The 22,706-nt window shown below is 44.4% G+C and overlaps 1 protein-coding gene across 3 annotated transcripts in view; it reads right to left on the bottom strand.

Moving 5' to 3' along the window:
• The window catches only part of LOC126175147 (histone deacetylase 5), a 326,032-nt gene that overhangs the window by 113,912 nt on the left and 189,414 nt on the right, over positions 1-22,706 (bottom strand). For all 3 annotated transcript variants that reach the window (XM_049921708.1, XM_049921707.1, XM_049921709.1), the window contains one exon: positions 9,323-9,465. In XM_049921708.1, the coding sequence (XP_049777665.1) occupies positions 9,323-9,463 (141 nt within the window). In that variant the 5' untranslated portion in view covers positions 9,464-9,465. The remainder of the gene's footprint in view (positions 1-9,322; positions 9,466-22,706) is intronic.

Raw genomic sequence — 22,706 nt, 5'->3', positions numbered from 1 at the left:
ACTGTCTTTGATGACACTAGTGGGAAACTTTTTCAAAGTCTCTCTGAATACACTACTGGCCATTAAAATGGCTGCACCAAGAAGAAATGCAGATGATAAACGGGTATTCATTGGACAAATATATTATACTAGAACTGACATATGACTACATTTTCACGAAATTTGGGTGCATAGATACTGAGAAATCAGTATCCAGAACAACCACCTCTGGCCGTAATAACGGCCTTGATACGCCTGGGCATTGAGTCAAACAGAGCTTGGATGGCGTGTACAGGTACAGCTGCCCATATAACTTCAACACGACACCACAGTTCATCAAGAGTAGTGACTGGCGTATTGTACAGAATTCATCTTGATTTAAAATTTCATCTGTACAAACTACAGATGGTGCAACAATTGAGCCGGCCGCGGTGGTCTAGCGGTTCTGGCGCTGCACTCCGGAACCGCGGGACTGCTACGGTCGCAGGTTCGAATCCTGCCTCGGGCATGGGTGTGTGTGATGGCCTTAGGTTAGTTAGGTTTAAGTAGTTCTAAGTTCTAGGGGACTTATGACCTAAGATGTTGAGTCCCACAGTGCTCAGAGCCATTTTTTTGCAACAATTGAAGGACAACGATTACCAGTTACGATTAGGATTCTGTCAACAAATGATAACAAAAATAAACAATGACGATGAATTTCCAAAAAAAGTTGTGGTTGTCAGATGAGGCATATTTTCATCTCACAGGTTATGTGAATAAACAGAACTACCGTTACTGGGAAAACACAAATCCTAATGACATGCATGAGTGCCCTTTACACAATAGTTAAGTGACAGTATGATGTGGTGTTTCTTCACATGGAATTATCGGACCGTATTTTTTTTTCGCAAATTAACAGGGAAACACAATAACTGTCAATGGCGATCGTTACGTGGAGATGTTACGAACTTTAGTTACATCTGCATTGAAGAATTTTCCAAATGTTCAAGAATCCTGGTTTCAACAGGACGGGGCGACATCACACAGTGCACGGCAATGAATGACATGTGTGAGAAAAATGTTTGGCAACCGCATGATCTCACGATTCGGTAACATTCCCTGGCCCCTTAGATCGCCAGATTTATCCATTTGTGATTTTTTCTTGTGGGGCTACCTTACGAACAAAGTCTACACGAGTCAACCAAGAACCCTGTATGAGTTAAAACGGAGAATTCGGGATGCAATTCACAGATGTTGCAGCGGTCAATGAGGAATATCAACAGCAGATTTCACGAATGTATTCGTACAGGACGACGCCATCTAAAGGACGTATTTTTTTTTAAAAAATGATAAATGCCACCAATGTTTCGTAAATGGCAAAGTTGTAACGTTTCAATTACTAGGAATGCAATTTATTTCCCTCATCACTTCTAGTTTTATTGGATTGTGGAAAACGTTCCCGCTTTTCAATGTCACCCTGTACTTAGGTATAGACATGAGTGGTGAGACTGACCAGGTATATCTCCTGGTGAAAGCAGTGCTTTGGTACGATATGAGTGTTCAGAATGACCTGATTTATCTGCTAATGATAGGGTTACTTACATATATCGATGGGTAGTGACACTGATCTGTACCTGCTGGTGGAAGGGGAGGTATCGTGATGAGTGGTAAGACTGACCTGCTGCATCTCCTGGTGGAAGGTGTGCTTAGGTATTATTAGAAGTGGCAAGGCCAACCTGCAGCTGTAAGGTGTGCTTAAATATTGGATGAGTAATAGGACTGACCTGCTGTATCTGCTGGTGGATGGCGCGCTTAGATATCATGATGAGTGGTAAAACTGACTGATGTAACAGCTAGTGGGAGCCTTTCTTAGGTATCATGATGAGTAGTGAGACTGGCCTAATTTATCTGCTGGTGCAAAGCATACTTCAGTACAGTCTCAGCACACATGTGACAGTATGCGCAACCTAATGTATTCCAAACCCCTGCACATACAAACGGTATATTTCTGGGGCTCACATCTTGGGTTGTATTGGAGATAGAAAGGTAGGGTCAAGTGTTTTGGATAGCACTTGGGCCATGGCCACTTGTACACCCGACAGATGGATTGTCACAATGTCAGTATCGTACAGTGCAAGGTCAAAGTGTCAATATTGCACACTTGCTGTTAGTTATGCATACGGAGCAAATCGTTTGGTTCTACTTTGCATTTCATGTGGTCTATGGTGGGCCTTAAGCAACTTGTTGAGGCACCAGTAGCTCATGGGCAGTTTCTTCAAAACCTCAAAAAAGTGTTTTCCCACCATTTTTTCATATCAAGTTCCTGATTCCAAAGCAGCTACACACAGATAATGGCTGAAATTTTTACGATATTTTCCTAAGATCTCGATGTCAAACAACTAAGAAAATTTTCTTCATGTCTTTATTCACTTCCCAGCTACAGAGGTTCAAAGTTACCCTTCTTGTACACATATAATACGCACGCAAAATCACGTGAGGCGAAAACGTAGTTTATAAAGTGACGTAGCACGTAGAAATAAAATGTAAAGTGTCTTCGTTATCGCTAAAAAGTTGCTGTGAACTCCATTTTGTAGTACCGAAGAACACGCAAGATTTCTGTGCATGAAAATTTCAGTCTGAGGTGTAAAATTTTATTTTGCGTTATTTCATTTTCTGATAAACAAACTATCAAAATTTTACTGAGTCATAAAGTTCTTTTAATGTGAGTGACATGTCCTGCTGTGGCAGGGAAGAGAAGTGAACCACCACAAAAATGCTCCTATCAGACCACAAGAAAGGCAAATATTCTCCTGTTTAAAAGACTGACTGAAAAGTGGGATGCTAGCTGCCACATTCCGCCTTCCTCAGCACCTTCAAAAATTTTCCCAAAAATTTTGGCATGTGGATATATCACGCTTTCTTAGGCTGACAGGGAAGTAGACAGTGGTAGAGGGAAAGAGACAGAAAAGTAATAAATACTTAGGATAGTAGAGTGTGATTGTGGTACACAAAGGACAAAGGAGACAATAGCAGTGTGAGAGAAAGAAAGGGACACAGAGGCGGTGTAACATAGTTAATAGTGACAATCATCCTAAGAAAAGAGTGAAGGACAGGAATAAGGGAAAGGAGAAAGTGTAAATCGGTCAGAGCCAGTGACAATGAGAAACAGCCCGTGACAATGGCAACGAGGAAGAGAGAGATAATGACAATGAGAAGAGACAGCAGCAGTGGTAAGGACAGTGTATGAGAGAGAGGGGGGGACAGTGACAGCCAAAGGAGACAGGAGTAATGGGACAAAATGAAGATGACAGCAGCTGTCAGATAGGAGACAGTGACATGGAGGCACAGAGAGATAATGACAATGAGTTGGGCTGAATGAGTAACTGAGAATGGGCAAGTGAGAGTGGTCAGCTATGAGCGACTTACAGAGATGGACTGGTGTGTTTGAGTGATTTCTAGTTAGGGGAGCTTGTGGGAGTCAGAGGTGAGTTGCATGTTACAAAGAACTCTAATATGTTCACAGGCAAAAATTTTTGGGAAATTTTTTGAAGGTGCTGAGAAGGTAATATGAGGCAGTTGGCACCCCAATTTAGTGAGTGTCTTTTAAAAAGAAGCACATTTACCTTTTTTTCTTATCCAATCTTATCCAATAGGATAACTGATGTATGTGACGTAATTTCTCTGCTGGTGGAAGGGTTACTTATGTTTTTTCAAAATAATTACACCACCCTAGGTCGCAAGACACATTTATTCAAAGGTAACCGGTTTTGATCATTACACGATCATCTTCAGAGCTAGCCAGGTTGATGGACAATGGCTGTGTAGGGAGCAGGAACCGCTCACTGACAACAGTTTACTCTGACAACAGTTTACTACCGTCATTCAGCGGTACCTTCTCCATACACAGCCGTTGACCATCAACATGGCTAGGTGTGAATATCGTGCAATGAACGAAAGTAGTCGCCTTTGAATACATATGCCTTGCGATCTAGACTGGAATACGTATTTTCCAAGATTATAAATGGATCGCTTAAGCCTTCAATAATGTTTTCAAAAAACGTTTGTTAAGGTACACTGACGAGTAAGAGACTGACCTGTATCTGCTGGTGGAAGGTGTGCTTAGTTATATTACTAATGCTGAAGATTATGTAATTGCGGAAGGTGTACTTAGAAATAATGATGAATAGCAAGACTGACCATTTGTACCAGCTAGTAGAAGGTGCACTCGTTATACTGATGAGTGGTGAAAAATGCTTGCATCTGCTGGTAGAAGGCAGGGCTAGGAACAGTACAGAGTAGTGATACAAATTTCTTGTATCTACCAGTGGAAGGAACGCTTAGGCACAGTGATAACTGTTGCGTATACCCTGCTGTTATCTGCTGGCAGAATGCGTGCTTAGGTACAGTGTCGAATACTGAGCTGATCTATCTGATAGTGGAAGGCATCCTTTCGTACAGTGGGATTGTTGCGACTGACTTGCATTATATGCTGATGGAATGCGTACTTCGGTATGTCAATAAGCGGACAGAGGGTACAGTTGTATCTGTTGCTGGAATGAGTGCTTAGGTATGATCGTAAGTGGTGAGTCTGATCTGCTGTATCTACTGATAGAAGGCATGCTTAGGTATATTGATGAGTGGCAACACTGAGCTGCTGCATCTGTTGTTGGAAGGCGTGCCTCAGTATCGTGAAGAGTGGCAACACTGACCTCCTGTATCTGCTAGTGGAAGTCGAGCTTCGGTATCGTGAAGAGTGACAATACTGACCTGTTGTATCTCCAACTTACGTATTGTGGTGAGTGGTAACACTGACCTGCTGTATCTCACGGTGGAAGGCATGCTTAATGTTGTGGCGAGTGGCTATACTGACATGCTGTAACTGCTAGTGGAAGGTAGGCTTAGTGTAGTAGTGAGTGGCAACACTGACCTACTGTATCTGCTACTGGAAGACGGGCTTAGTGACATGGTAAGCAGCAACACTGACCTGTTGTATCTGCTGTTGCAAGGCGTGCTTCGGTATCGTGTAGAGTGGCACCACTGAACTGTTGCATCCACTGCTTAGGTATCATGGTGAGTGGCAACACTGACCAGCTGTATCTGCTGGTGGAAGGCATGCTTAAGTGTCATGGTGACTGGCAAGACTGACCTCCTGTATCTGCTGGTGGAAGTCGTTCTGTGCTTCGGTATCGTGAACAGTGGCAACACGGACCTGCTGTATATGCTGTAGCAAGACAAGCTATGCTTCAGTATCAGGTAGAGTGTCACCACTGACCTGTTGTATTCACTGCTTAGGTATTGTGGTGAGTGCAACACTGACCTGCTGTATCTGCTGGTGGAAGGCGTGCTTACTGTCATAGGGAGTGGCAACACTAACCCTTCTGTATCTGCTGCTGGAACCTGTGCTGTGCTTCGGTATTGTGTAGAGTGGCACCACTGACCTGTTGGATTCGCTGCTTAGATATCATGGTGAGTGGCTACACTGACCTGCCGTATCTGCTGGTCAAGGTGTGCTTCGGTAATTTGTAGAGTAGCACTACTGACCTGTTGTATCCACTGTTTACGTATCATGGTAAGCGGTAGCACTGACCTACTATATCTGCTGTTGCAAGGCATTGTTTCGGTACCGTGTAGAGTGGCACCAGTGACCTGTTGTATCCACTGCTTAAGTATTGTGGTGAGTGGCAATCCTTACCTGCTGTATCTGCTGGTGGAAGGCGCGCATAGTGGTCTAGCGGTTCTAGGCGCTCAGTCCGGAACTGCGAGACTGCTACGGTCGCAGGTTCGAATCCTACCTCGGGCATGGATGTGTGTGGTGTCCTTAGGTTAGTTAGGTTTAAGTAGTTCTAAGTTCTAGGGGACTGATGACCACAGATGTTAAATCCCATAGTGCTCAGAGCCATTTGAACCAAGGCGCGCATACTGACACGGAGAGTGGCAACACTGACATGCTGCGTCTGCTGGTGGAAGGCGTTCTGTGCTTCAGTATCATGTAGAGTAGCACCATTGAACCATTGTATCCGCTGGTTAGGTGTCATGGTGACTGGCAACACTGACCTGCTGTATCTACTGTTGCAGGCGTGCTTCAGTATCGTGTAGAGTGGCACCACTGACTTGTTGTATCCACTGCTTAGGTATCATGGTGAGTGGCAACACTGACCTGCTGATGGAAGGCGTGCTTCGTTAATGTGTAGATTAGTAACACTGACCTGTTGTATTCGCTGCATAGGTATAGTGGTGAGTGGCAACACTCACCTGCTGTATCTGCTGTTGCAAGGTGTGCTGCACTTCGATATCGTGTAGAGTGGCACCACTGACCTGTTGTATCCACTGCTTTGGTATCGTGGTGAGTGGCAACACTGACCTGCTGTATCTGCTGGTGGAAGGCGTGCTTAGTGTGATGGTGAGCGGTAACACTGACTTGCTGTATCTGCTCGTGGAAGGCTTGCTTCGGTATGATGTAGAGTGGCAACACTGACCTGCTGTATCTGCTGGCAGTAGGCGTGCTGTTCTTCGGTATCGTGTAGAGCAGGCTGTTCCAACCGAGCTCCAGGGAGCCGGAGCGCTCCGGAGTGCTCACTGCGGCAGCTCGGAGCCGGCGTGGAGGGGGAAAGCGAACTCACTGCCCCCTGGCCGCATACAGCCGCAACTGACGCAATAATCCGTGTTCAATGACAGCTATGACTAGCCGCGGGAGCCCTGTACCTCTATTGGAGGATACCTTTCTATTCATTGAGAGGGATGGTCGTCGGCAGTGTCTTGTATGTCATAAAGTATTTAATTCTGCGAAGAGGTACAATATACAACGACATTATACGCGTCTTCACGCAGCGCACTACGATCAGGTAGAAGGCGTTTCACGCAGAGAACTTGTAGCCAGGCTTAATAACGACATACCAGGAGACGCAAGTTTAAAAACGGTTTCGTAATACGGAGAGTATCAAAATATGCAACATAGTTCGTGTTCTGTAATGCGTGTATAATTTTCAGGTGAATGAGAGCGGAGAAAACACTACTGAATCTGCAGTTCGAGCAAGCTGCAGGGTCGCTCACATCATTGCGACGAGCGGCAAGCAGTTTTCGGTGGGACAACTCGTAAAATCGTGCATGGTAGCAGTTGCAGAATGTTTGTTTCCAAGGGAGGTGCAGGCAATTGATGGGGTTTGCCTGTCGAAGCAGACAATGTCCCGTCGAATCCTGGACATGGCAGCGGATTATGAAACACAGATCAGGAAAAAGGCGGAGAGCTTTGTTGAATTTTCGCTAGCGCTTGACGAAAGCACCGACATATCGGACCGTGCTCAGCTTGCAGTCTTTGTGCGTGGTGTCGACATGGAGCTGAAAGTAACTGAAGAACTCTTGGATGTGGTACCACTTGATGACACCGAAACAGGACGTGACATTTTTGAAGCTGTTTGTGAATCAGTGGACAATATGAATTTGCCGTGGGATAAGCTCCATTCTGTAGCGACATACGGTGCACCACAAATGATTGGGCGTCACCAAGGATTTGCTTCTCGTTTGAAAAATAAAATCAGGGATGAATTCGGGAAAGACATTTTGACTCTTCATTGTTTTATTCACCAAGAGGCACTGTGTGCTGCAACAGTAGAGCTAGGTGGCGTAATGAAAGATGTCGTGAAATGCGTGAATTTTGTGCGGCGTCACGGTATGAATCATCACCAATTCAAATGATTCCTGAAAGATATGGAAGCGGAGTATGGGGATATACCTTACCACAGTGCAGTTCGTTGGCTAAGTCGGGAAAAAGTTCTTGATGTTTTCTTTGCCATTCGTGAGGAAATATCCCATTTTCTCGAAATGAAAGGGGAAGAAATGCGTTGTCTGAAAGATATAAAATGGATATCTGACCTGGCGTTCCTATCTGACATAACTATGCATCTGAATAAATTAAATCTGTCTTTGCAAGGCAAAGGACAGCTAATCGTTGACATGCACGACGAGATCAAAGCGTTCATGGAAAAGTTACGTTTATTTGAGAGGCAGATGAGTAATGAACATTTAACGTTCTTCAATCGTTTTGCTTGTTTAAAAATACCTGAAGGTACTACTTTCGGCGATTACCAAGCAAAGTTAAAGCAGCTCATCACGTCGTTTGAAACACGATTCCGAGACCTCACTAGTTTGGAAATGGAACTTAAGGTGTTCAGCACTCGTTTTTCAGTTTCCCCCGATGCTTGTCATTGTCACTTCAATTAGAGATTATTGATTTGCAAAGTTCAACTTTCTTGAAAGAGAGGTACTACAACACGTCGGATCTGTCACGATGGTATCGTTCATTACAGCAAAAAACATTTCCCAAGCTTCACAACAATGCCACTCAGATCATGTGCATGTTGGCACGTATTGTTGTGAGCAGCTTTACTCAGCAATGAAAAGAGTAAATAGTAAGGAACGATCGTTTCTTCAGGATGTAACAATGAAGCTCATCCTCCGCATTAACGCTGCGAACACTTTGACGCCTGATATTTCCGATCTTGTAATGAAAAGAAAGTATCAAGCTACAGAGGCCCAATAAATTTAGTATGCAATTTCTTATAAAACAGTTGTTTCTAATTTATTTCCCGAACATCGTATTTCCTGGTGTAGCATGTCATCACGTCTTATCAGCTAAGAGTATGAGGTTGTCGATCTTGTAAGACGCAGCTGGCACATCAAAATGCTTGCCTTGCCGCCTGCCTCAGGCAGCCGTGCCACGCGCCGGCGTGCCGGCCCACTCGAGTGGCCACAGCGAGCGACGCGGCTCCCTGGAGCAGGGAGCGCTCCGCGGCTCACACCGGAGCCGACCAACTGGAACAGCCTGGTGTAGAGTGACACCGCTGACCTTTTGTATCCACTGCTTAGATATCATGGTGAGTGGCAATCCTGACCTGCTGAATCTGCTGGTAGAAGGCGTGCTTAGTGTCATGGTGAGTGTCAACACTGACCTGCTGTATCTGCTGGTGGAAGGCTTGCTTCGGTATCGTGTAGAGTGGCAACACTGACCTGTTGTATGCACTACGTAGGTACCGTGATGAGTGGCAACACTGAGCTGTTGTATCTGCTGGTTCAAGGAGTTCTTAGTGTCATGGTGACTGGCAACACTGACTTGTTGGATCCGCTGTTGCAAGGCATGCTTCGGAATCGTGTAAGTGGCAACACTGACCTGTTGTAGCCGCTGCGTAGGTATTGTGGTGAGTGGCAACACTGACCTGCTGTATCTGCTGTTGCAGGGCGTGCTGTTCTTCGGTGTTGTGTAGAGTGGCACCACTGACCTGTTGTATTCACTGCTTCGGTATCGTGCAGAGTGGCAACACTGACTTGTTGTATGCGCTGTATAGGTATCGTGGTGAGTTGCGACACTGACCTGCTGTATCTGCTGGTGGAAGGCGTGCTCCTTATCGAGTGGCATGCCGGGCAGTCCGACCCCAGCGGCAGCGATGCTGGCGCTGGTGGCGCCTCGGCGCTGAAGCACGGGGCTCGACGTGGGCGGTGAGTCACGCGCCATATCTGCAACCACCACGCCACCAACACTCGTAGAGTAAAGATCCTAATAGGCGTACGTCTTAGATAGTAGTGGAATGACTGGAAGCAGTATTTTAAAAAGATCAGTATTTTAAAAAGATAAATATAATGTTTCACCATATTTTGACGAAGTATTTGGAATGGGGTAAACGTAAACGGGACTATCTTCCGCGGTATTTCCCCAAGCATAGGCGGATATAGTGACCAACTCTTTTCTAAAAGACTTTCGGAAACATAATCTTTTGTAGAACGCTACACAGACAGTACCATTCTGTATGAAAAATGTGTAGGTTGTTTGCCTGTATAAAATTCTGTACGTCGCTTATATTACGTGCAAAAGTTACTATTTACTGGGTGTTATTTTCGTTATTCCCAGTCAGGAAAACTAACTACAGGTGTGAGAGCGTTGTGCTGACCTCGTGGAAAACCTAAATTAGGATGGCCGAACGCGTGTCTGAACAGTCGTTCTCGCGAATGCGAGTCCAGTATGCCAAGCACTGCGGCACCTCCCTCGGTTTCAGTTTAGTCTTCCACACACCGGATGGCCACAAACAGTCTGAAATGCTTGTAAGCGTGTTGCCGGTTAGGCTGTGATGAGAAATATTTGTTAAGAAAATAATTCGATACGTGGCGCCATTTCCGAGTTAATTAGCACTCAAGTTACCCAATCAGGCAGTTGCGAGCGCAAATTCAAGCGGTCCACCACGGACAATGTCGCCGAACGTGTTCTTCGTTTGGCTTCCTATAACCGAAGCATTATTTCTCACCACAACCTAGCGGGCAACACCCTTACAAGTTTTTCAGTCCGTTTCCTTCCACGCTGTATATTAAAGATAAACAAATTTTCACAATATTTGAAATCCGATTAAAACGAACAAGATAGATTAAATAAACGCATTTAGCAATATCACTTACACTCTTAAAATATCCGTATCACACTGATCAAAAGGATCAACGGATGTACTGTTTATACTTTATGTCATAACATACGAGAAACATCATGTAAGATTTCTTTAAAATCTGTAACTCATTTCTACTTGCATTATTTGTTTGCTTCGATCTACTTTGCTGTCTTTGTTTTCTGAGAACATAATCCTCCTTCGTAGTCTTCATGTGGAAATTCGAATTTGGAGCTGCACACATCAAAAATAGTTTGGTCCCTTTAATCTTTAAACCAACCAACCACATCAAAAAAAAATTCCTTCACCTCGGATCCAAAAGTTCCGGAACCTGTACAGAAAATTGGAAGAGAGATCAACATAAACATAATTTCCGCCCTTTTTACTGATAATGAAAACCACACATTGCATGTTGTATACCACCATACAGCGAGACTTCAGAGGTTGTGATCCAGACTGCTGTACACACCGGTACCTCTAATACCCAGTAGCATGTCATCTTGCATTGATTCATGGCTGTATTCGTCGTGGCATACTATCCACAAGTTCATCAAGGCACTTTTGGCCCGGACTGTCCCACTCCTCAACGGCGATTTGGCGTAGATCCCTCAGAGTGGTTGGTGGGTCACGTCGTCCATTAAAAGCCCTTTTCAATCTATCCCAGGCATGTCCGATAGGGTTCATGTCTGGAGAACATGCTGGCCACTCTAGTCGAGAAATGTAGTTATCCTGAAGGAAGTCATTCAAAAGAAGTGCACGATGGGAACGCGAATTGTCGTCCACGAAGACGAATGCCTCACCAATATGCTGCCGATATGGTTGCACTATCGGTCGGTGGATGGCATCCAGGCATCGTACAGCCGTTACGGCGCCTTCCATGACCACCAGCGGCTTCGTCGGCCCCCACGTGAAGCCACCCCAAAAAAAGCAGGGAACCTCCACCTTTCTACACTCGCTGGACAGTGTGTATAAGGCTTTCAGCCTGACCGGGTTGTCTCCAAACACGTCTCCGACGATTGTTTGGTTGAAGGCATATGCGACACTCGTCGATGAAGAGAACGTGATGCCAACCAATCCTGAGCAGTCCATTCGCCATGTTGTTGGGCCCATCTGTACCACGCTGCATGGTGTTGTTGTTGCAAAGATGGACCTCGCCATGGACGTCGGGAGTGAAGTTGCGCATCATGCAGCCTATCGCGCACAGTTTGAGTCTTAACACGACGTCCTGTGGCTGCAAGAAAAGCATTATTTAACATGGTGGCGTTGTCGTCAGGGTTCCTAAGAGCCATAATCCGTAGGTAGCCGTCATCCACTGCAGTAGTATCCCTTGGGTGGCCTGAGCGAGGCATATCATCGACAGTTCTTGTCTCTCTGTATCTCCTCCATGTCCGAACAACATCGCTTTGGGTCACTTCGAGACTCCTGGACGCTTCCCTTGCTGAGAGCCCTTCCTGGCACAAAGCAACAATGTAGACGCGATGGAAGCGCGGTATTGACCGTCTAGGCATGATTGAACTACAGACAACACGAGCCGTGTACCTCCTTCCTGGTGGAATGACTGGAACTGATCGGCTGTCGGACCCCCTCCGTCTAATAGGCGCTGCTCATGCATGGTTGTTTACATCTTTGGGCGGGTTTAGTGACATCTCTGAACAGTCAAAGGGACTGTGTCTGTGATACGATATCCACAGTTAACGTCTACCTTGCAAGAGTTCTGGGAAGTGGGGTGATGCAAAACTTTTATTGATGTATGTATTTCAATCTTGGAATATTTTAGCTACGAGGACGACATCATTAAATTATATTATACACTTACACGTCATGGCTAAATATAACAGCCGTAATTTCCCCTTGCTTTCAGAGAGGACATGTTGTCGTTCAGACATTTGCCCTGGCAACTGCTGCTTCTCCTCCTCAGGACCACACGTTAATCTCTCCAGGTAGCAGCCTGACATGGCTGTATCTGTAGTACGGCTATCAGTATCGTCGAGCAACGCCAGCCACCCAACCGCGTTAATGTTCACTGTATCATGAGGGAAGGGGCGGGACTTTTATTGAGAAACTACAGGTACTATTCTTATCTCTGTCAACAAATAAATATTTGACGCTAAATGTAAGCAACGTATAACTTTCTATAAGACAATATCTCGTCGGACTTTCCGCTTTAAATCTCCATAAAAAGCATTCGACTTTCTAACAATATTCACCAATTTCTTTGTAAGAACGCGTCTGACAGCCGAAGAAGTAACGGAATTAAGCAGATGTAAATGCAATGCCAAGGATGTAGCAATGACAGTGACCTCAAGCTAAACTGGATGTTAAAATGCAGTTGACTGAGCGTGGTGGCTGTAGATGGTGTAATTTCTTATCTTGCCTGACAAAAGGAAATAGTTTCCGATTCTCTGTCCACGTGAGGCTATTACATCGGATGTTGCATATTTCTGTAGAGGCACAAGATGAATTGCTTCAACAGCAGTGCCGAAAACGGTGACAGTGTCCGACCTCTCTGTGTGATATGACGTTGACATGCTGATCACGAACTTAAATCTGCTGTATCGTACGTAGACGGTAAAATTAACTAGCCCAAACAATGCAAATGCCTCTTTAACAAAGCTGGCATTCTTTCCTCAAACATGCCCCTACTGATGTTAAAAAGCACGAATTAACTAATCAAGTATATATTAAGCATAAAGTGATACTAAAATGTACTAGGGCATACACTTCTCGATCTACGTCTAAACATGTATTTTACGTACTCGCTGTCTAAATCGATGCACTGCCTACAATTATTTAGGATGCAAGTCAATGTCCTAGAGAGACGTACTAAAAGTATGACTACGTATGTCTCTGAGTACGAGATTAAATTTCTAGTTTTCAGCAAAATCGTACATAACTAGGCGGAATACTTGTACATGTACCCTGTAGTCAAAACAGACAAGGTTATAGACAACAGACTTCTGGAATAGTTTTGCAAATGATTGTCAGTTTCCTACAAGATGTACACAGTATAAGAGGGCGCGCTGAAAGGTAATGCCTCCGAATTTTTTATGTGAAAACTTTTCAACCTTTGTAAATAAAACAAACGCTATTAACATTATACATCTTTCTCCCTCATGCCCACATATTTATTTCTCAACACAGTCACCCTGGCAACGAACACACTTCTCCCAATGAGAGACTATTTTGTTGATACCGTCACTGTAGAATGCTGACTTTCTTGACTGCTTCATGATTATCAAAGTAAAGTCTCGAAGTGGCTCTTAAACTTTCGGAAAACAGATAAAAATCGGATGGGGCCAAGTCGGGTCTGTGTGGAGGATTATCGATGACAGTGAACCCAAGGATTTTGCAGATATCGCAGCGCTCGCGTGTGGACTGGCATTGTCATCCTGAAGGAGAGGGTGCTCTATATGTGGACGAACTCTTTGACTTCGGAACTCGATTACAGCACGCTGTAATGTACGGACATAGTCACATTACACACTACAATTCGGAGCCCTGTAGCGTCATGTAGACATGATGAATAAAAATGTACAACGTTAATAAGGTTTGTTATATTTAAAAAGCTTTACGAGTTTTCACACTAAAAATTCGGAGGCATTACTTTCCAGCACACCCTCGTATATATGGAGCAGTGTATTTTTTTGTTTCCGTTTGCAGGAGCCATTGTAGCTTATGAGGAGGAAGGAATTGCTCTGATTATGTGGGCACACTTTACTGATCTGATAGTTCCCTGCTTCAGAAACGGTTAAAGTCAATGGTATAGTTTTACAACCAGAAACAAATAATTCTTAATCACACTCAGACTGAGACGAGCGGTGGTCCCGATGACAAGTATCTGGCGAACAGTGCCACTGCCAGTCCTTTGTTTCCACTGCTACTTAGAATTCAGGACATTCTCGTTTGAAGTCTCTCGGCATGCAGTGCTAGCTTCCACACTTAGTAGAGTCTACTGAAGTTCTTCACACATGTTCTAATTTCTCCAGCTTCTTTGATTATTGGGTTCTAGCACGGATCTACTCAGGCTAAATCGTTAAGGCTATATTTGGCCACAGCAGATTTTTCTCCCCGAGATTTCTGTACTTGAAGTGCTGTTATAAATATTTTAACCCTGTCGGGTTGTTAGATCTTCCATCGGGCTCCCAGCCCATAGGTGGCAGATAGGGGAAACCCTCGCAGATATGGGTGGTACTGGAGAAATAAAATACGTAGGGTGGACCAAATACTAACATAGGCCTAAACCGAATAGTGTCTTTTGCGGCATCCAGCAGCTAGTGGTCGGCGTGTTGGCGCGGCTGCTACAAATATATCTGGATCTCAACAATCAAGTCTTGAACATTTGTGATGTCCAGCAGAGGTCACTACAACCACTCTCAACTAGGAAAAAACCAACAGGAAAAATATCCACTGCCCCAGGCCCGAGTAAATGTACTGGACGTCCCTGGTCATCGGATTCTGTGGGACCAGGAACATCATGAAATGGAGAATAGTCGGAGCGTCTCGAAATCTCTTCGCGAGTAGTATGCTGGCACACACTATGCAAATATGTCGGTCAAACTATGCAAACTTAAAACAGCTAACGGGTGTTCTAGGGAAAATTTTACACCAAAATCCTCGCAATACAAGAGCTGCGTTTCACAGACGAAAAACACTTCAACACAGAAAACTACAGGATCAACCTGCTGTCGGAAGAGGAACACCGACAATGTCTGGCACACGATTTTTGGTTCACAAATCAGTCAGAGGCAACATCCTACATTTCAGTTCAATACCAAAAAGAATCTCCACAATAACCTCCAAATCAGGAAAAAAAACATACACAATCATCAATGCACGTGCACCAACAAACGATCACAACGGAAAGGAACCACAAGAAGACGAAGTCTTTTGGGAAGACATTGAGGAAATAACAAACAAGACACCAGAAAAACAAGTTAAAATTGTATTAGAAGACTTCAATGCAGAACTAGACAAAGATAACACGTAGAAGGAAATCACAGGCCCATACATAGCACATAATCACACCAGGAAGAGTGGGGAACGTAGAAGGAAATCACAGGCATACATAGCACATAATCGCACCAGGAAGAATGGGGAACATCTCATACATAATTGTCCAAATTTTAACTTAAAAATTATTTCTACGTAATATCACATGCCAAGAGGAAAAGTCGAACATGGCAAACGCCCAATCATATACGAGGAGAATTCCAAGTAGATAGGGCAGGAAAAAAATAATAATACAAGAGAAATTATGAATGCAAGAACATGCAAAGGATTTTTCATGTCCAACCATCACTTGTTACAAGTAAAGATTACGCCAATCCCGAGAAGCTGAAAGACAACACATGACAAAATTGTAAGACCAGACAGAGAATAGTTGAAGACAAACAAAGACAAAATTATTGAAGAAATTAATCAAAATACAACAGAAAATTGGACAGACCACGCGACGGCAATTCAGAATGCAACGCGTTGGGATCAACTCCTAGGAAACGCAAGGTGGACCGCTATCAGGGCACTGAACGTAGACTCCTGGCATGGAAGTAGTTTAGCAACAACAGGGCATCAGAAACACGGCAGGATTTCCACAAAGTCCAGAAACAGTCCTCGAAAACTATTAGTAAAGTAAAAAGGACATACTACATAAGTATACTAAACGAAACCGACGAAGACTTCCACAGAAATAACATGTGAAATTTTTACAGAATATTTAGGGAAAATTCACAGGGTTATCACATTCTACATATCTGCTGCAAAAGAACAGAGGGATCTCTGGAAACAAATACTGAAGAAAATCTCAAAATTCTTAAAAAATACTTCGACAAACTCCTCAATTGCTAGAAGCCTAAAGAAAAATTACACTTCACGAAAACAATACCAAACGCAGATTCGAAACTGCCTACAATCACAAAGGTGGAGGAGATAATAAAACAACCAAAAACCAACAAAACCGCAGGAGAAGACGGACTCATCTCCGAGATCTGGAAACTCGAAGACCAGAACATCATACAGAAAATTCATAAAATTCTCACAGAAATAGGAGTACAAAGGATATTCTACAAGAATGGAAATGTGTGCTGATTCATCCATTCCACAAAAAGGGCGACAACACAGACCCTAACAACTACGGAGGTATCTCATAGCCTGTCCCCTACAAAATACTTTCCACGGCATTACTCACCAGGCTGGAACCACAAGCTGACACGAAGACAGGTGAATACCAAGCAGGCTTCGGAAAAGGAAGATCCTGCGCTGAACAGATTTGGAACCTGCGAAGGCTGCTGAAGGTCAGATAGACGAAGAACACTGTAGTCACATTCGTGGACTTTGAGAAGGCCTTCGACTCGACAGGCAGGCAGACTCTCTTTGACACACTACAAGAACATGGAATAGAAAAAAAAGTACGACACTCACACACTCAGACCCACTAGGGGTCAGACAAGATGATGTATCACCACTTTTATTCAACATGGTCTTGGACAAAATTATCAACCAATTGGAAGAAAAAGTAAAAGGGATACAGCTAGACAGAACATGCGCAAAACAATGCGATCATAAAATGTCAGGCATTTGCAGATGGTCTGGCAATAGTCAGCAACAACAGACAAGAAACACAAGAAGCACTGGAATATTAACATGAATCCTCTGCCAAAACAAGTCTACAGATATCACAGGAGAAAACGCAATACAAGGAAACAATAACACGCAGGCCATGCACACGAAATACTGAAAGATAAACGGAGTGGAAACTTTGAAATATCTATAAAGAAATAGCAGGATCAAACAAGGTTGGAACATAGAACAAAAACTTCGGAAAGCGTACAAATTGACATGGGCGCCCTACAATAAAAGAAACATTTCAAGACCGACCAAGCACTATAGTACAGTTGTACTACCAGAAGCCTCTACGCATCAGAAACGACCACAATCGGAGCAAAAGACATCACAGATACAGAAAAGAAAAAAATACATAGAAGTTAAAATCCTTAGAAAAAATTTTTAGAGCAGTACACAGACATGGTATATGGACGAAGACACTTACCAAAGAATTATACGAACACACAGACTCACAGACATGAATAGAAAATGCCCACTAAGAACACCCACTAACATTCTATGAACACATATGTAGAATGAATAACAGCAGCCGCGCGGGATTAGCCGAGCGGTCTAGGGCGCTGCAGTCATGGACTGTGCGGCTGGTCCCGGCGGAGGTTCGAGTCCTCCCTCGGGCATGGGTGTGTGTATTTGTCCTTAGAATAATTTAGGTTAAGTAGTGTGTAAGCTTAGGGACTGATGACGTTAGCATTTAAGTCCCATAAGTTAAAAAAAATTAATAACAGCAGACTCACAAAAAGGATTCTTGATGTATTAAACAGTTCAATAATAAAAAGAAATAGAAGACCTACAACAAGGATGAATCAGTAGGAAAATGATAAATGAAATAGATAAATTCAGGAACAAAACTATGAATACGAAATTCGGAGTAAAAGAAAGAAAGAAAACAGAGAGACATGGCAAAGGAAACAAGAACACAGACAAAGAACGAAGAAGCTTTGGGAAGAGAAAAAGAAGGAGACAAGAAAAAAAAATGAATAATCATTAACATTCAAGTTAATCACTGTCTTAGAGCAAAAATGTTTAATGTACACTGAGGTCACAGAAGTCATGGGATACCTCCTAACATCGTGAAACTTCCTGGCAGATTAAAACTGTGTGCCGGGCCGAGACTCGAACTCGGGACCTCTGCCTTTCGCGGGCAAGTGCTCTACCATCCGAGCTACCCAAGCACGGCTCACGCCCCAGCCCCCACAGCTTCACTTCTGCCAGTACCTCGTCTCCTACCTTCCAAACTTTACAGAAGCTCTCCTATAACATCGTGTTGGACTCCCTTTTGCCCGGCATAGTACAGCAACAAGACGTGGTATTGACTCAACACGTCGTTGGGAGTCCCCTGTCGAAATACTGAGCGGAAGCGTTGACGGTGCACGATTTTGTGCACGGACTGACCTCTCGATTATGTTCGATGGGTTTCATCTCGAGGGATCTGGGTGGCCAAATCGTTCACTTCAATTGTCCAAAATGTTCTTCAAACCAATGGCGGCCGGGTGACATGACACACTGTCGTACATTGTTTGGGAACATTAAATTCCATGAATGACTGTAAATGGGCTCTAAGCAGCCGACCATAACCATTTCCAATCAAGAAGCGGTTCAACTGCGCCAGAGGACCCAGTCCATTCCATGTAAACACTGCCCACACCATTATGGAGCCACTACCAACTTGCACAGTGCCATTTTGACAACTTGGCTTCGAGGGGTATGCGCCACACTCTAACCCTACCATCAGCTCGTACCAATCGAAAACGGGAATTATCTGACCAGGGCACCGCTTTCCATCCTTCTAAGGTCCAACAGATATGTCACGAGCCCAGGAGAGGTGCTAGAGGCGATGTCGTGCTATTAGCAAAGGCACTCGCGTCGGTGGTCTGCTGCCGTAGACCATTAACGCCAAATTTGGCCGAACTGTCCTAACGGATTCGTCCGTCGTACGTCCCACTCTGATTCTTGTGGTTATTTAATGCAGTGCTGCTGGTCTGTTAGCACTGACAACTCTACGCAAACACCGCTGCTTTCGGTTGTTACGCGAAGGCCGTCGGCAACTGCGTTATCCGTGGTGAAGGTAATGTCTGAAAAGTGGTAATCTCGCCACACTCTTTACACTGTTGATCCCGGTATACTAAATTCCCTGGCGATTTCCGCAATGGAAAGTCCTGTCGTGCGGCCATAATCACGTCGGAAACCTTTTCACACGAATCATCTGAGTACAAATGACAGCTCCGCCTATGCGCTGTCCTTTATACCTTGTGTACGCGCCAGCCGGGGTGGCCGAGCGGTTCTAGGCGCTACAGTCTGGAACCGAGCGACCGCTACGGTCTCAGGTTCGAATCCTGCCTCGGGCATGGGTGTGTGTGATGTCCTTAGGTTAGTTAGGTTTAAGTAGTTCTAAGTTCTAAGGGACTGATGACCTCAGAAGTTGAGTCCCATGGTGCTCAGAGCCATTTGAACCATTTGAACCTTGTGTACGTGATACTTCTGTCATCTGCATACATGCATATTGCTGCCCTACAATTTCTGTCACCTCAGTGTATTATATCTATAAAAATTATAAAAATGGATGTATGTACGTATGCAAGTATGTTCCACATCTCCTCCTAAAACACTGGATCGATTTCAACCAAAGTTGGTACACATATCACTTACAGTCTGGGAAGAATCACTGTGGGCGTAAGAACGACCCACCTATCAAAGGTTTGGAGTGAGCGTGAAAAAAAAAATACCCACACTTTAATTTTGCAGTATTCGAGAATGAGAGCACTTAGAGAGTTACAACAAATTTTACATATAATTTCAAAGCTTTACGATGCTACATTTTCGCTGTTCATGGAGTAAAACTGCCACATGAAGCGTGACGTGTTAATTTATTACTTATTTACTACTAACTGTATTCCTGACATATTTTGCAGACAGTATTCAAGTATACCACTGAATTCACCAGAAAAATTACATCATTGTACGACAACTTGTTCAGGAGATACGATGTCGTAAAAATTAACCTGCGTGAAAATGAAACTGCAGGGCGAAATTCGCTAGACATACAGGTGAAATACGTGTACAAACACGAGTGAAACATGTTAACCATATGTGAAATACATCTGACACGTGCGTATGCGATCAAAGCCACGGGTAAGCAGCTCATTCAAAATCCCTGGAACGATTTCAGTCAAGTTCGGTACAAATATTAGTTACAGTCTGGGAAGAAATACTACAGGGGTAAGACCCACCAGCCTCCTTTTGGGATGAGGGCGAGGAGATGGACAGACAGCGAGGGAGAAGGTGGTGCAGGAACAGATAAGAGGAAGACGGGGGGGGGGGGGGGAGATGGACACATATAGGGGAGGGGGGAAATGGACAGAGAAAGGGGAGTGGAAGAAATGCACAAGAAAGGAAAGAGGAGGAGATGGACAGACACAGGGGGAGAAAGACACTGGCAGAGGGATGGGGAAGGAGGAGATGAACAGAGAGGGAGTGGGAAGTAGAAAATGGACATAGATAATTGGGAACAGGGAATGGTCAAAGAGGTGGAGGTGGAAGTGCACAAAGAGAGGGGGGAAGGAGACTGGCAGGTGAGGTAGAGAGGTGGGGATGAACATAGGGAGGGAGGGAGGGAGGAGGGAAGGGTGAGGAGGAGGAGGAGGAGGAGGAGGAGGTGATGGACAGAGACGAGGAGTACTCCGTGTAAACATGTGCCGCTTTTTTAAGCTACTTCGCTATTCACACACTAATAGTGTTCACGGAGCGCAAAAAACGATTATTTATAAACAAAAAATAAATATCAAACGTAGTGACCACCGTAAGTAAAGAACAGGCGCCGCAAATACACAGAGAAAAAAAATTTCGAAATAACGTTATCTAATTATTTAAAAAAAAGGAACCTCAGTTATAAATTTCTTTTACACCAATGACCAGTACGTCCAATCTATTTCTCACACGATCTACTTTTAATATTAGGCGCAGATTCAGTACCGAGTCAATTGCTTTTTGGAAATCGAGAAATACTGCATTTTCCTGACTGTCTCGATGCAAGTCTTTCGGTATGTCACGTGACAAAAATATGTGTTCGGTTTCACATGATCGATGTTTCCGGAATTCATAAAGAAAGAAGGAAGTGTTTAACGTCCCGTCGACAGTGAAGTCATTAGAGACGGAGCAGAAGTTCGGATTGATCCAAGGATGGCGAAGGAATTCGGCTCTGACCTCCAAAAGAACCATCCCGGCATTTCTCTGGAGCGATGCAGGAAAATCGCGGAAAATTTAAACGTGGATGGTCAAACGTGGGCTCGAACCGTCGTTCTGCCGAATGCGAGTTCAAATGGTTCAAATGGCTCTGAGCACTATGGGACTTAACTTCTGTGGTCATCAGTCCCCTAGAACTTAGAACTACTTAAACCTAACTAACCTAAGGACATCACACACATCCATGCCCGAGGCAGGCTTCGAACCTGCGACCGTAGCAGTCGCGCGGTTCCGGACTGAGCGCCTTAACCGCGAGACCACCGCGGCCGGCCGGATGCGAGTCCTCCGGAATTTATGGTGGTTGGTATGGAGGAGGTCACTGTGTTCGAGTGTGTTTTATTCTGCCTATATCATTGTGATTTGTAAGCATATGTACTCTGTTTAGTGATACTTCTTTTATTCATTATTTTACTGGGGTAAGAACCACCAGCCTCCTGTTGTGCTGGTGTAAGATGACGCCGGCACACCATGGGGCAAAGAGGTTGCGACAAGATCGATAGTGCGCCTTCGTTTATTCATTATTTTACTGAGTATTTTACAACACTGCCCCCTCCCCCTTTCTGCTTTAATACGCCAGTACTGGGCCTCTTGTACTTTCATAATATTTCCTTGAAGCGTTTTTGCTTTGACACTCGTGTTTGTTACAGTTGCGTATTCGCGCCTAAGTGCTTCTCGTGCGTTTTTGCACATATTATAAAGAGTTTGCTCGATTTAACTGAGGCTGCGGACTCTTCATAAGCCACATGAATTTATTGGCAAACTTTTTTATCCCCCTCCCTTCTCCCTCTTTTGAACTCTCTACTTAATGTGTTAATTCTGGTAATGAAAATGTACTTGTGAAATCACACACGCTGCTCGTTGCAGCTATGCGCATATAGGGCGAGCAGGAGCGCCACCTATCAGAGGCGACCTAAGGTTAGTGCCTCTACTCTTCAGCCAGTTGGCGCATATTACCAGCTCTGTACGTAGCATATTTACACTGTGCAGGATCCGATGCCACTTTTCATATTTAAATCTCACGTGCTGGCGTAATATGCCATCATTCGCAGCACAGCAGGAATCGCAGTAGCAGTTAGCACTGCCACCAACACAGAGACAGGCAGCACATATTGTACGCGGGTTGGAACTTAAATAGTGACAACTATTTATTCACGACCGATATAAAAGAGATGCATGTTTGCATCTGTTCTCTCCTGCAAAGTAGTCACCAGCGTTGTGCAGAACCCGCTGCCAGCGATGTGGAAGGCGTAGTATACCGTTAGCAGAGCCTGTTCTGTTGATGGAGCGAATGGAGCGGTCTACTGCCTGTTGAATCTCTGGAACAGGTCTGAAGCGAACACCACGAAATGGTTCCTTCCTCTTCGAAATCAAATCAAAGTCACAAGGACTTAAGTCCGGGGAGTATTGTGGATGGTACAGTACTTCCCAGTCCCATCGACCGAAAAGAGCAGCCACAGCTTGCGCTGT

This window comes from Schistocerca cancellata, chromosome 3 (assembly GCF_023864275.1).
Source record: "Schistocerca cancellata isolate TAMUIC-IGC-003103 chromosome 3, iqSchCanc2.1, whole genome shotgun sequence".
In the NCBI taxonomy this organism is placed as follows: domain Eukaryota; kingdom Metazoa; phylum Arthropoda; class Insecta; order Orthoptera; family Acrididae; genus Schistocerca; species Schistocerca cancellata.
This window is presented reverse-complemented; position numbering and strand designations above follow the sequence as displayed.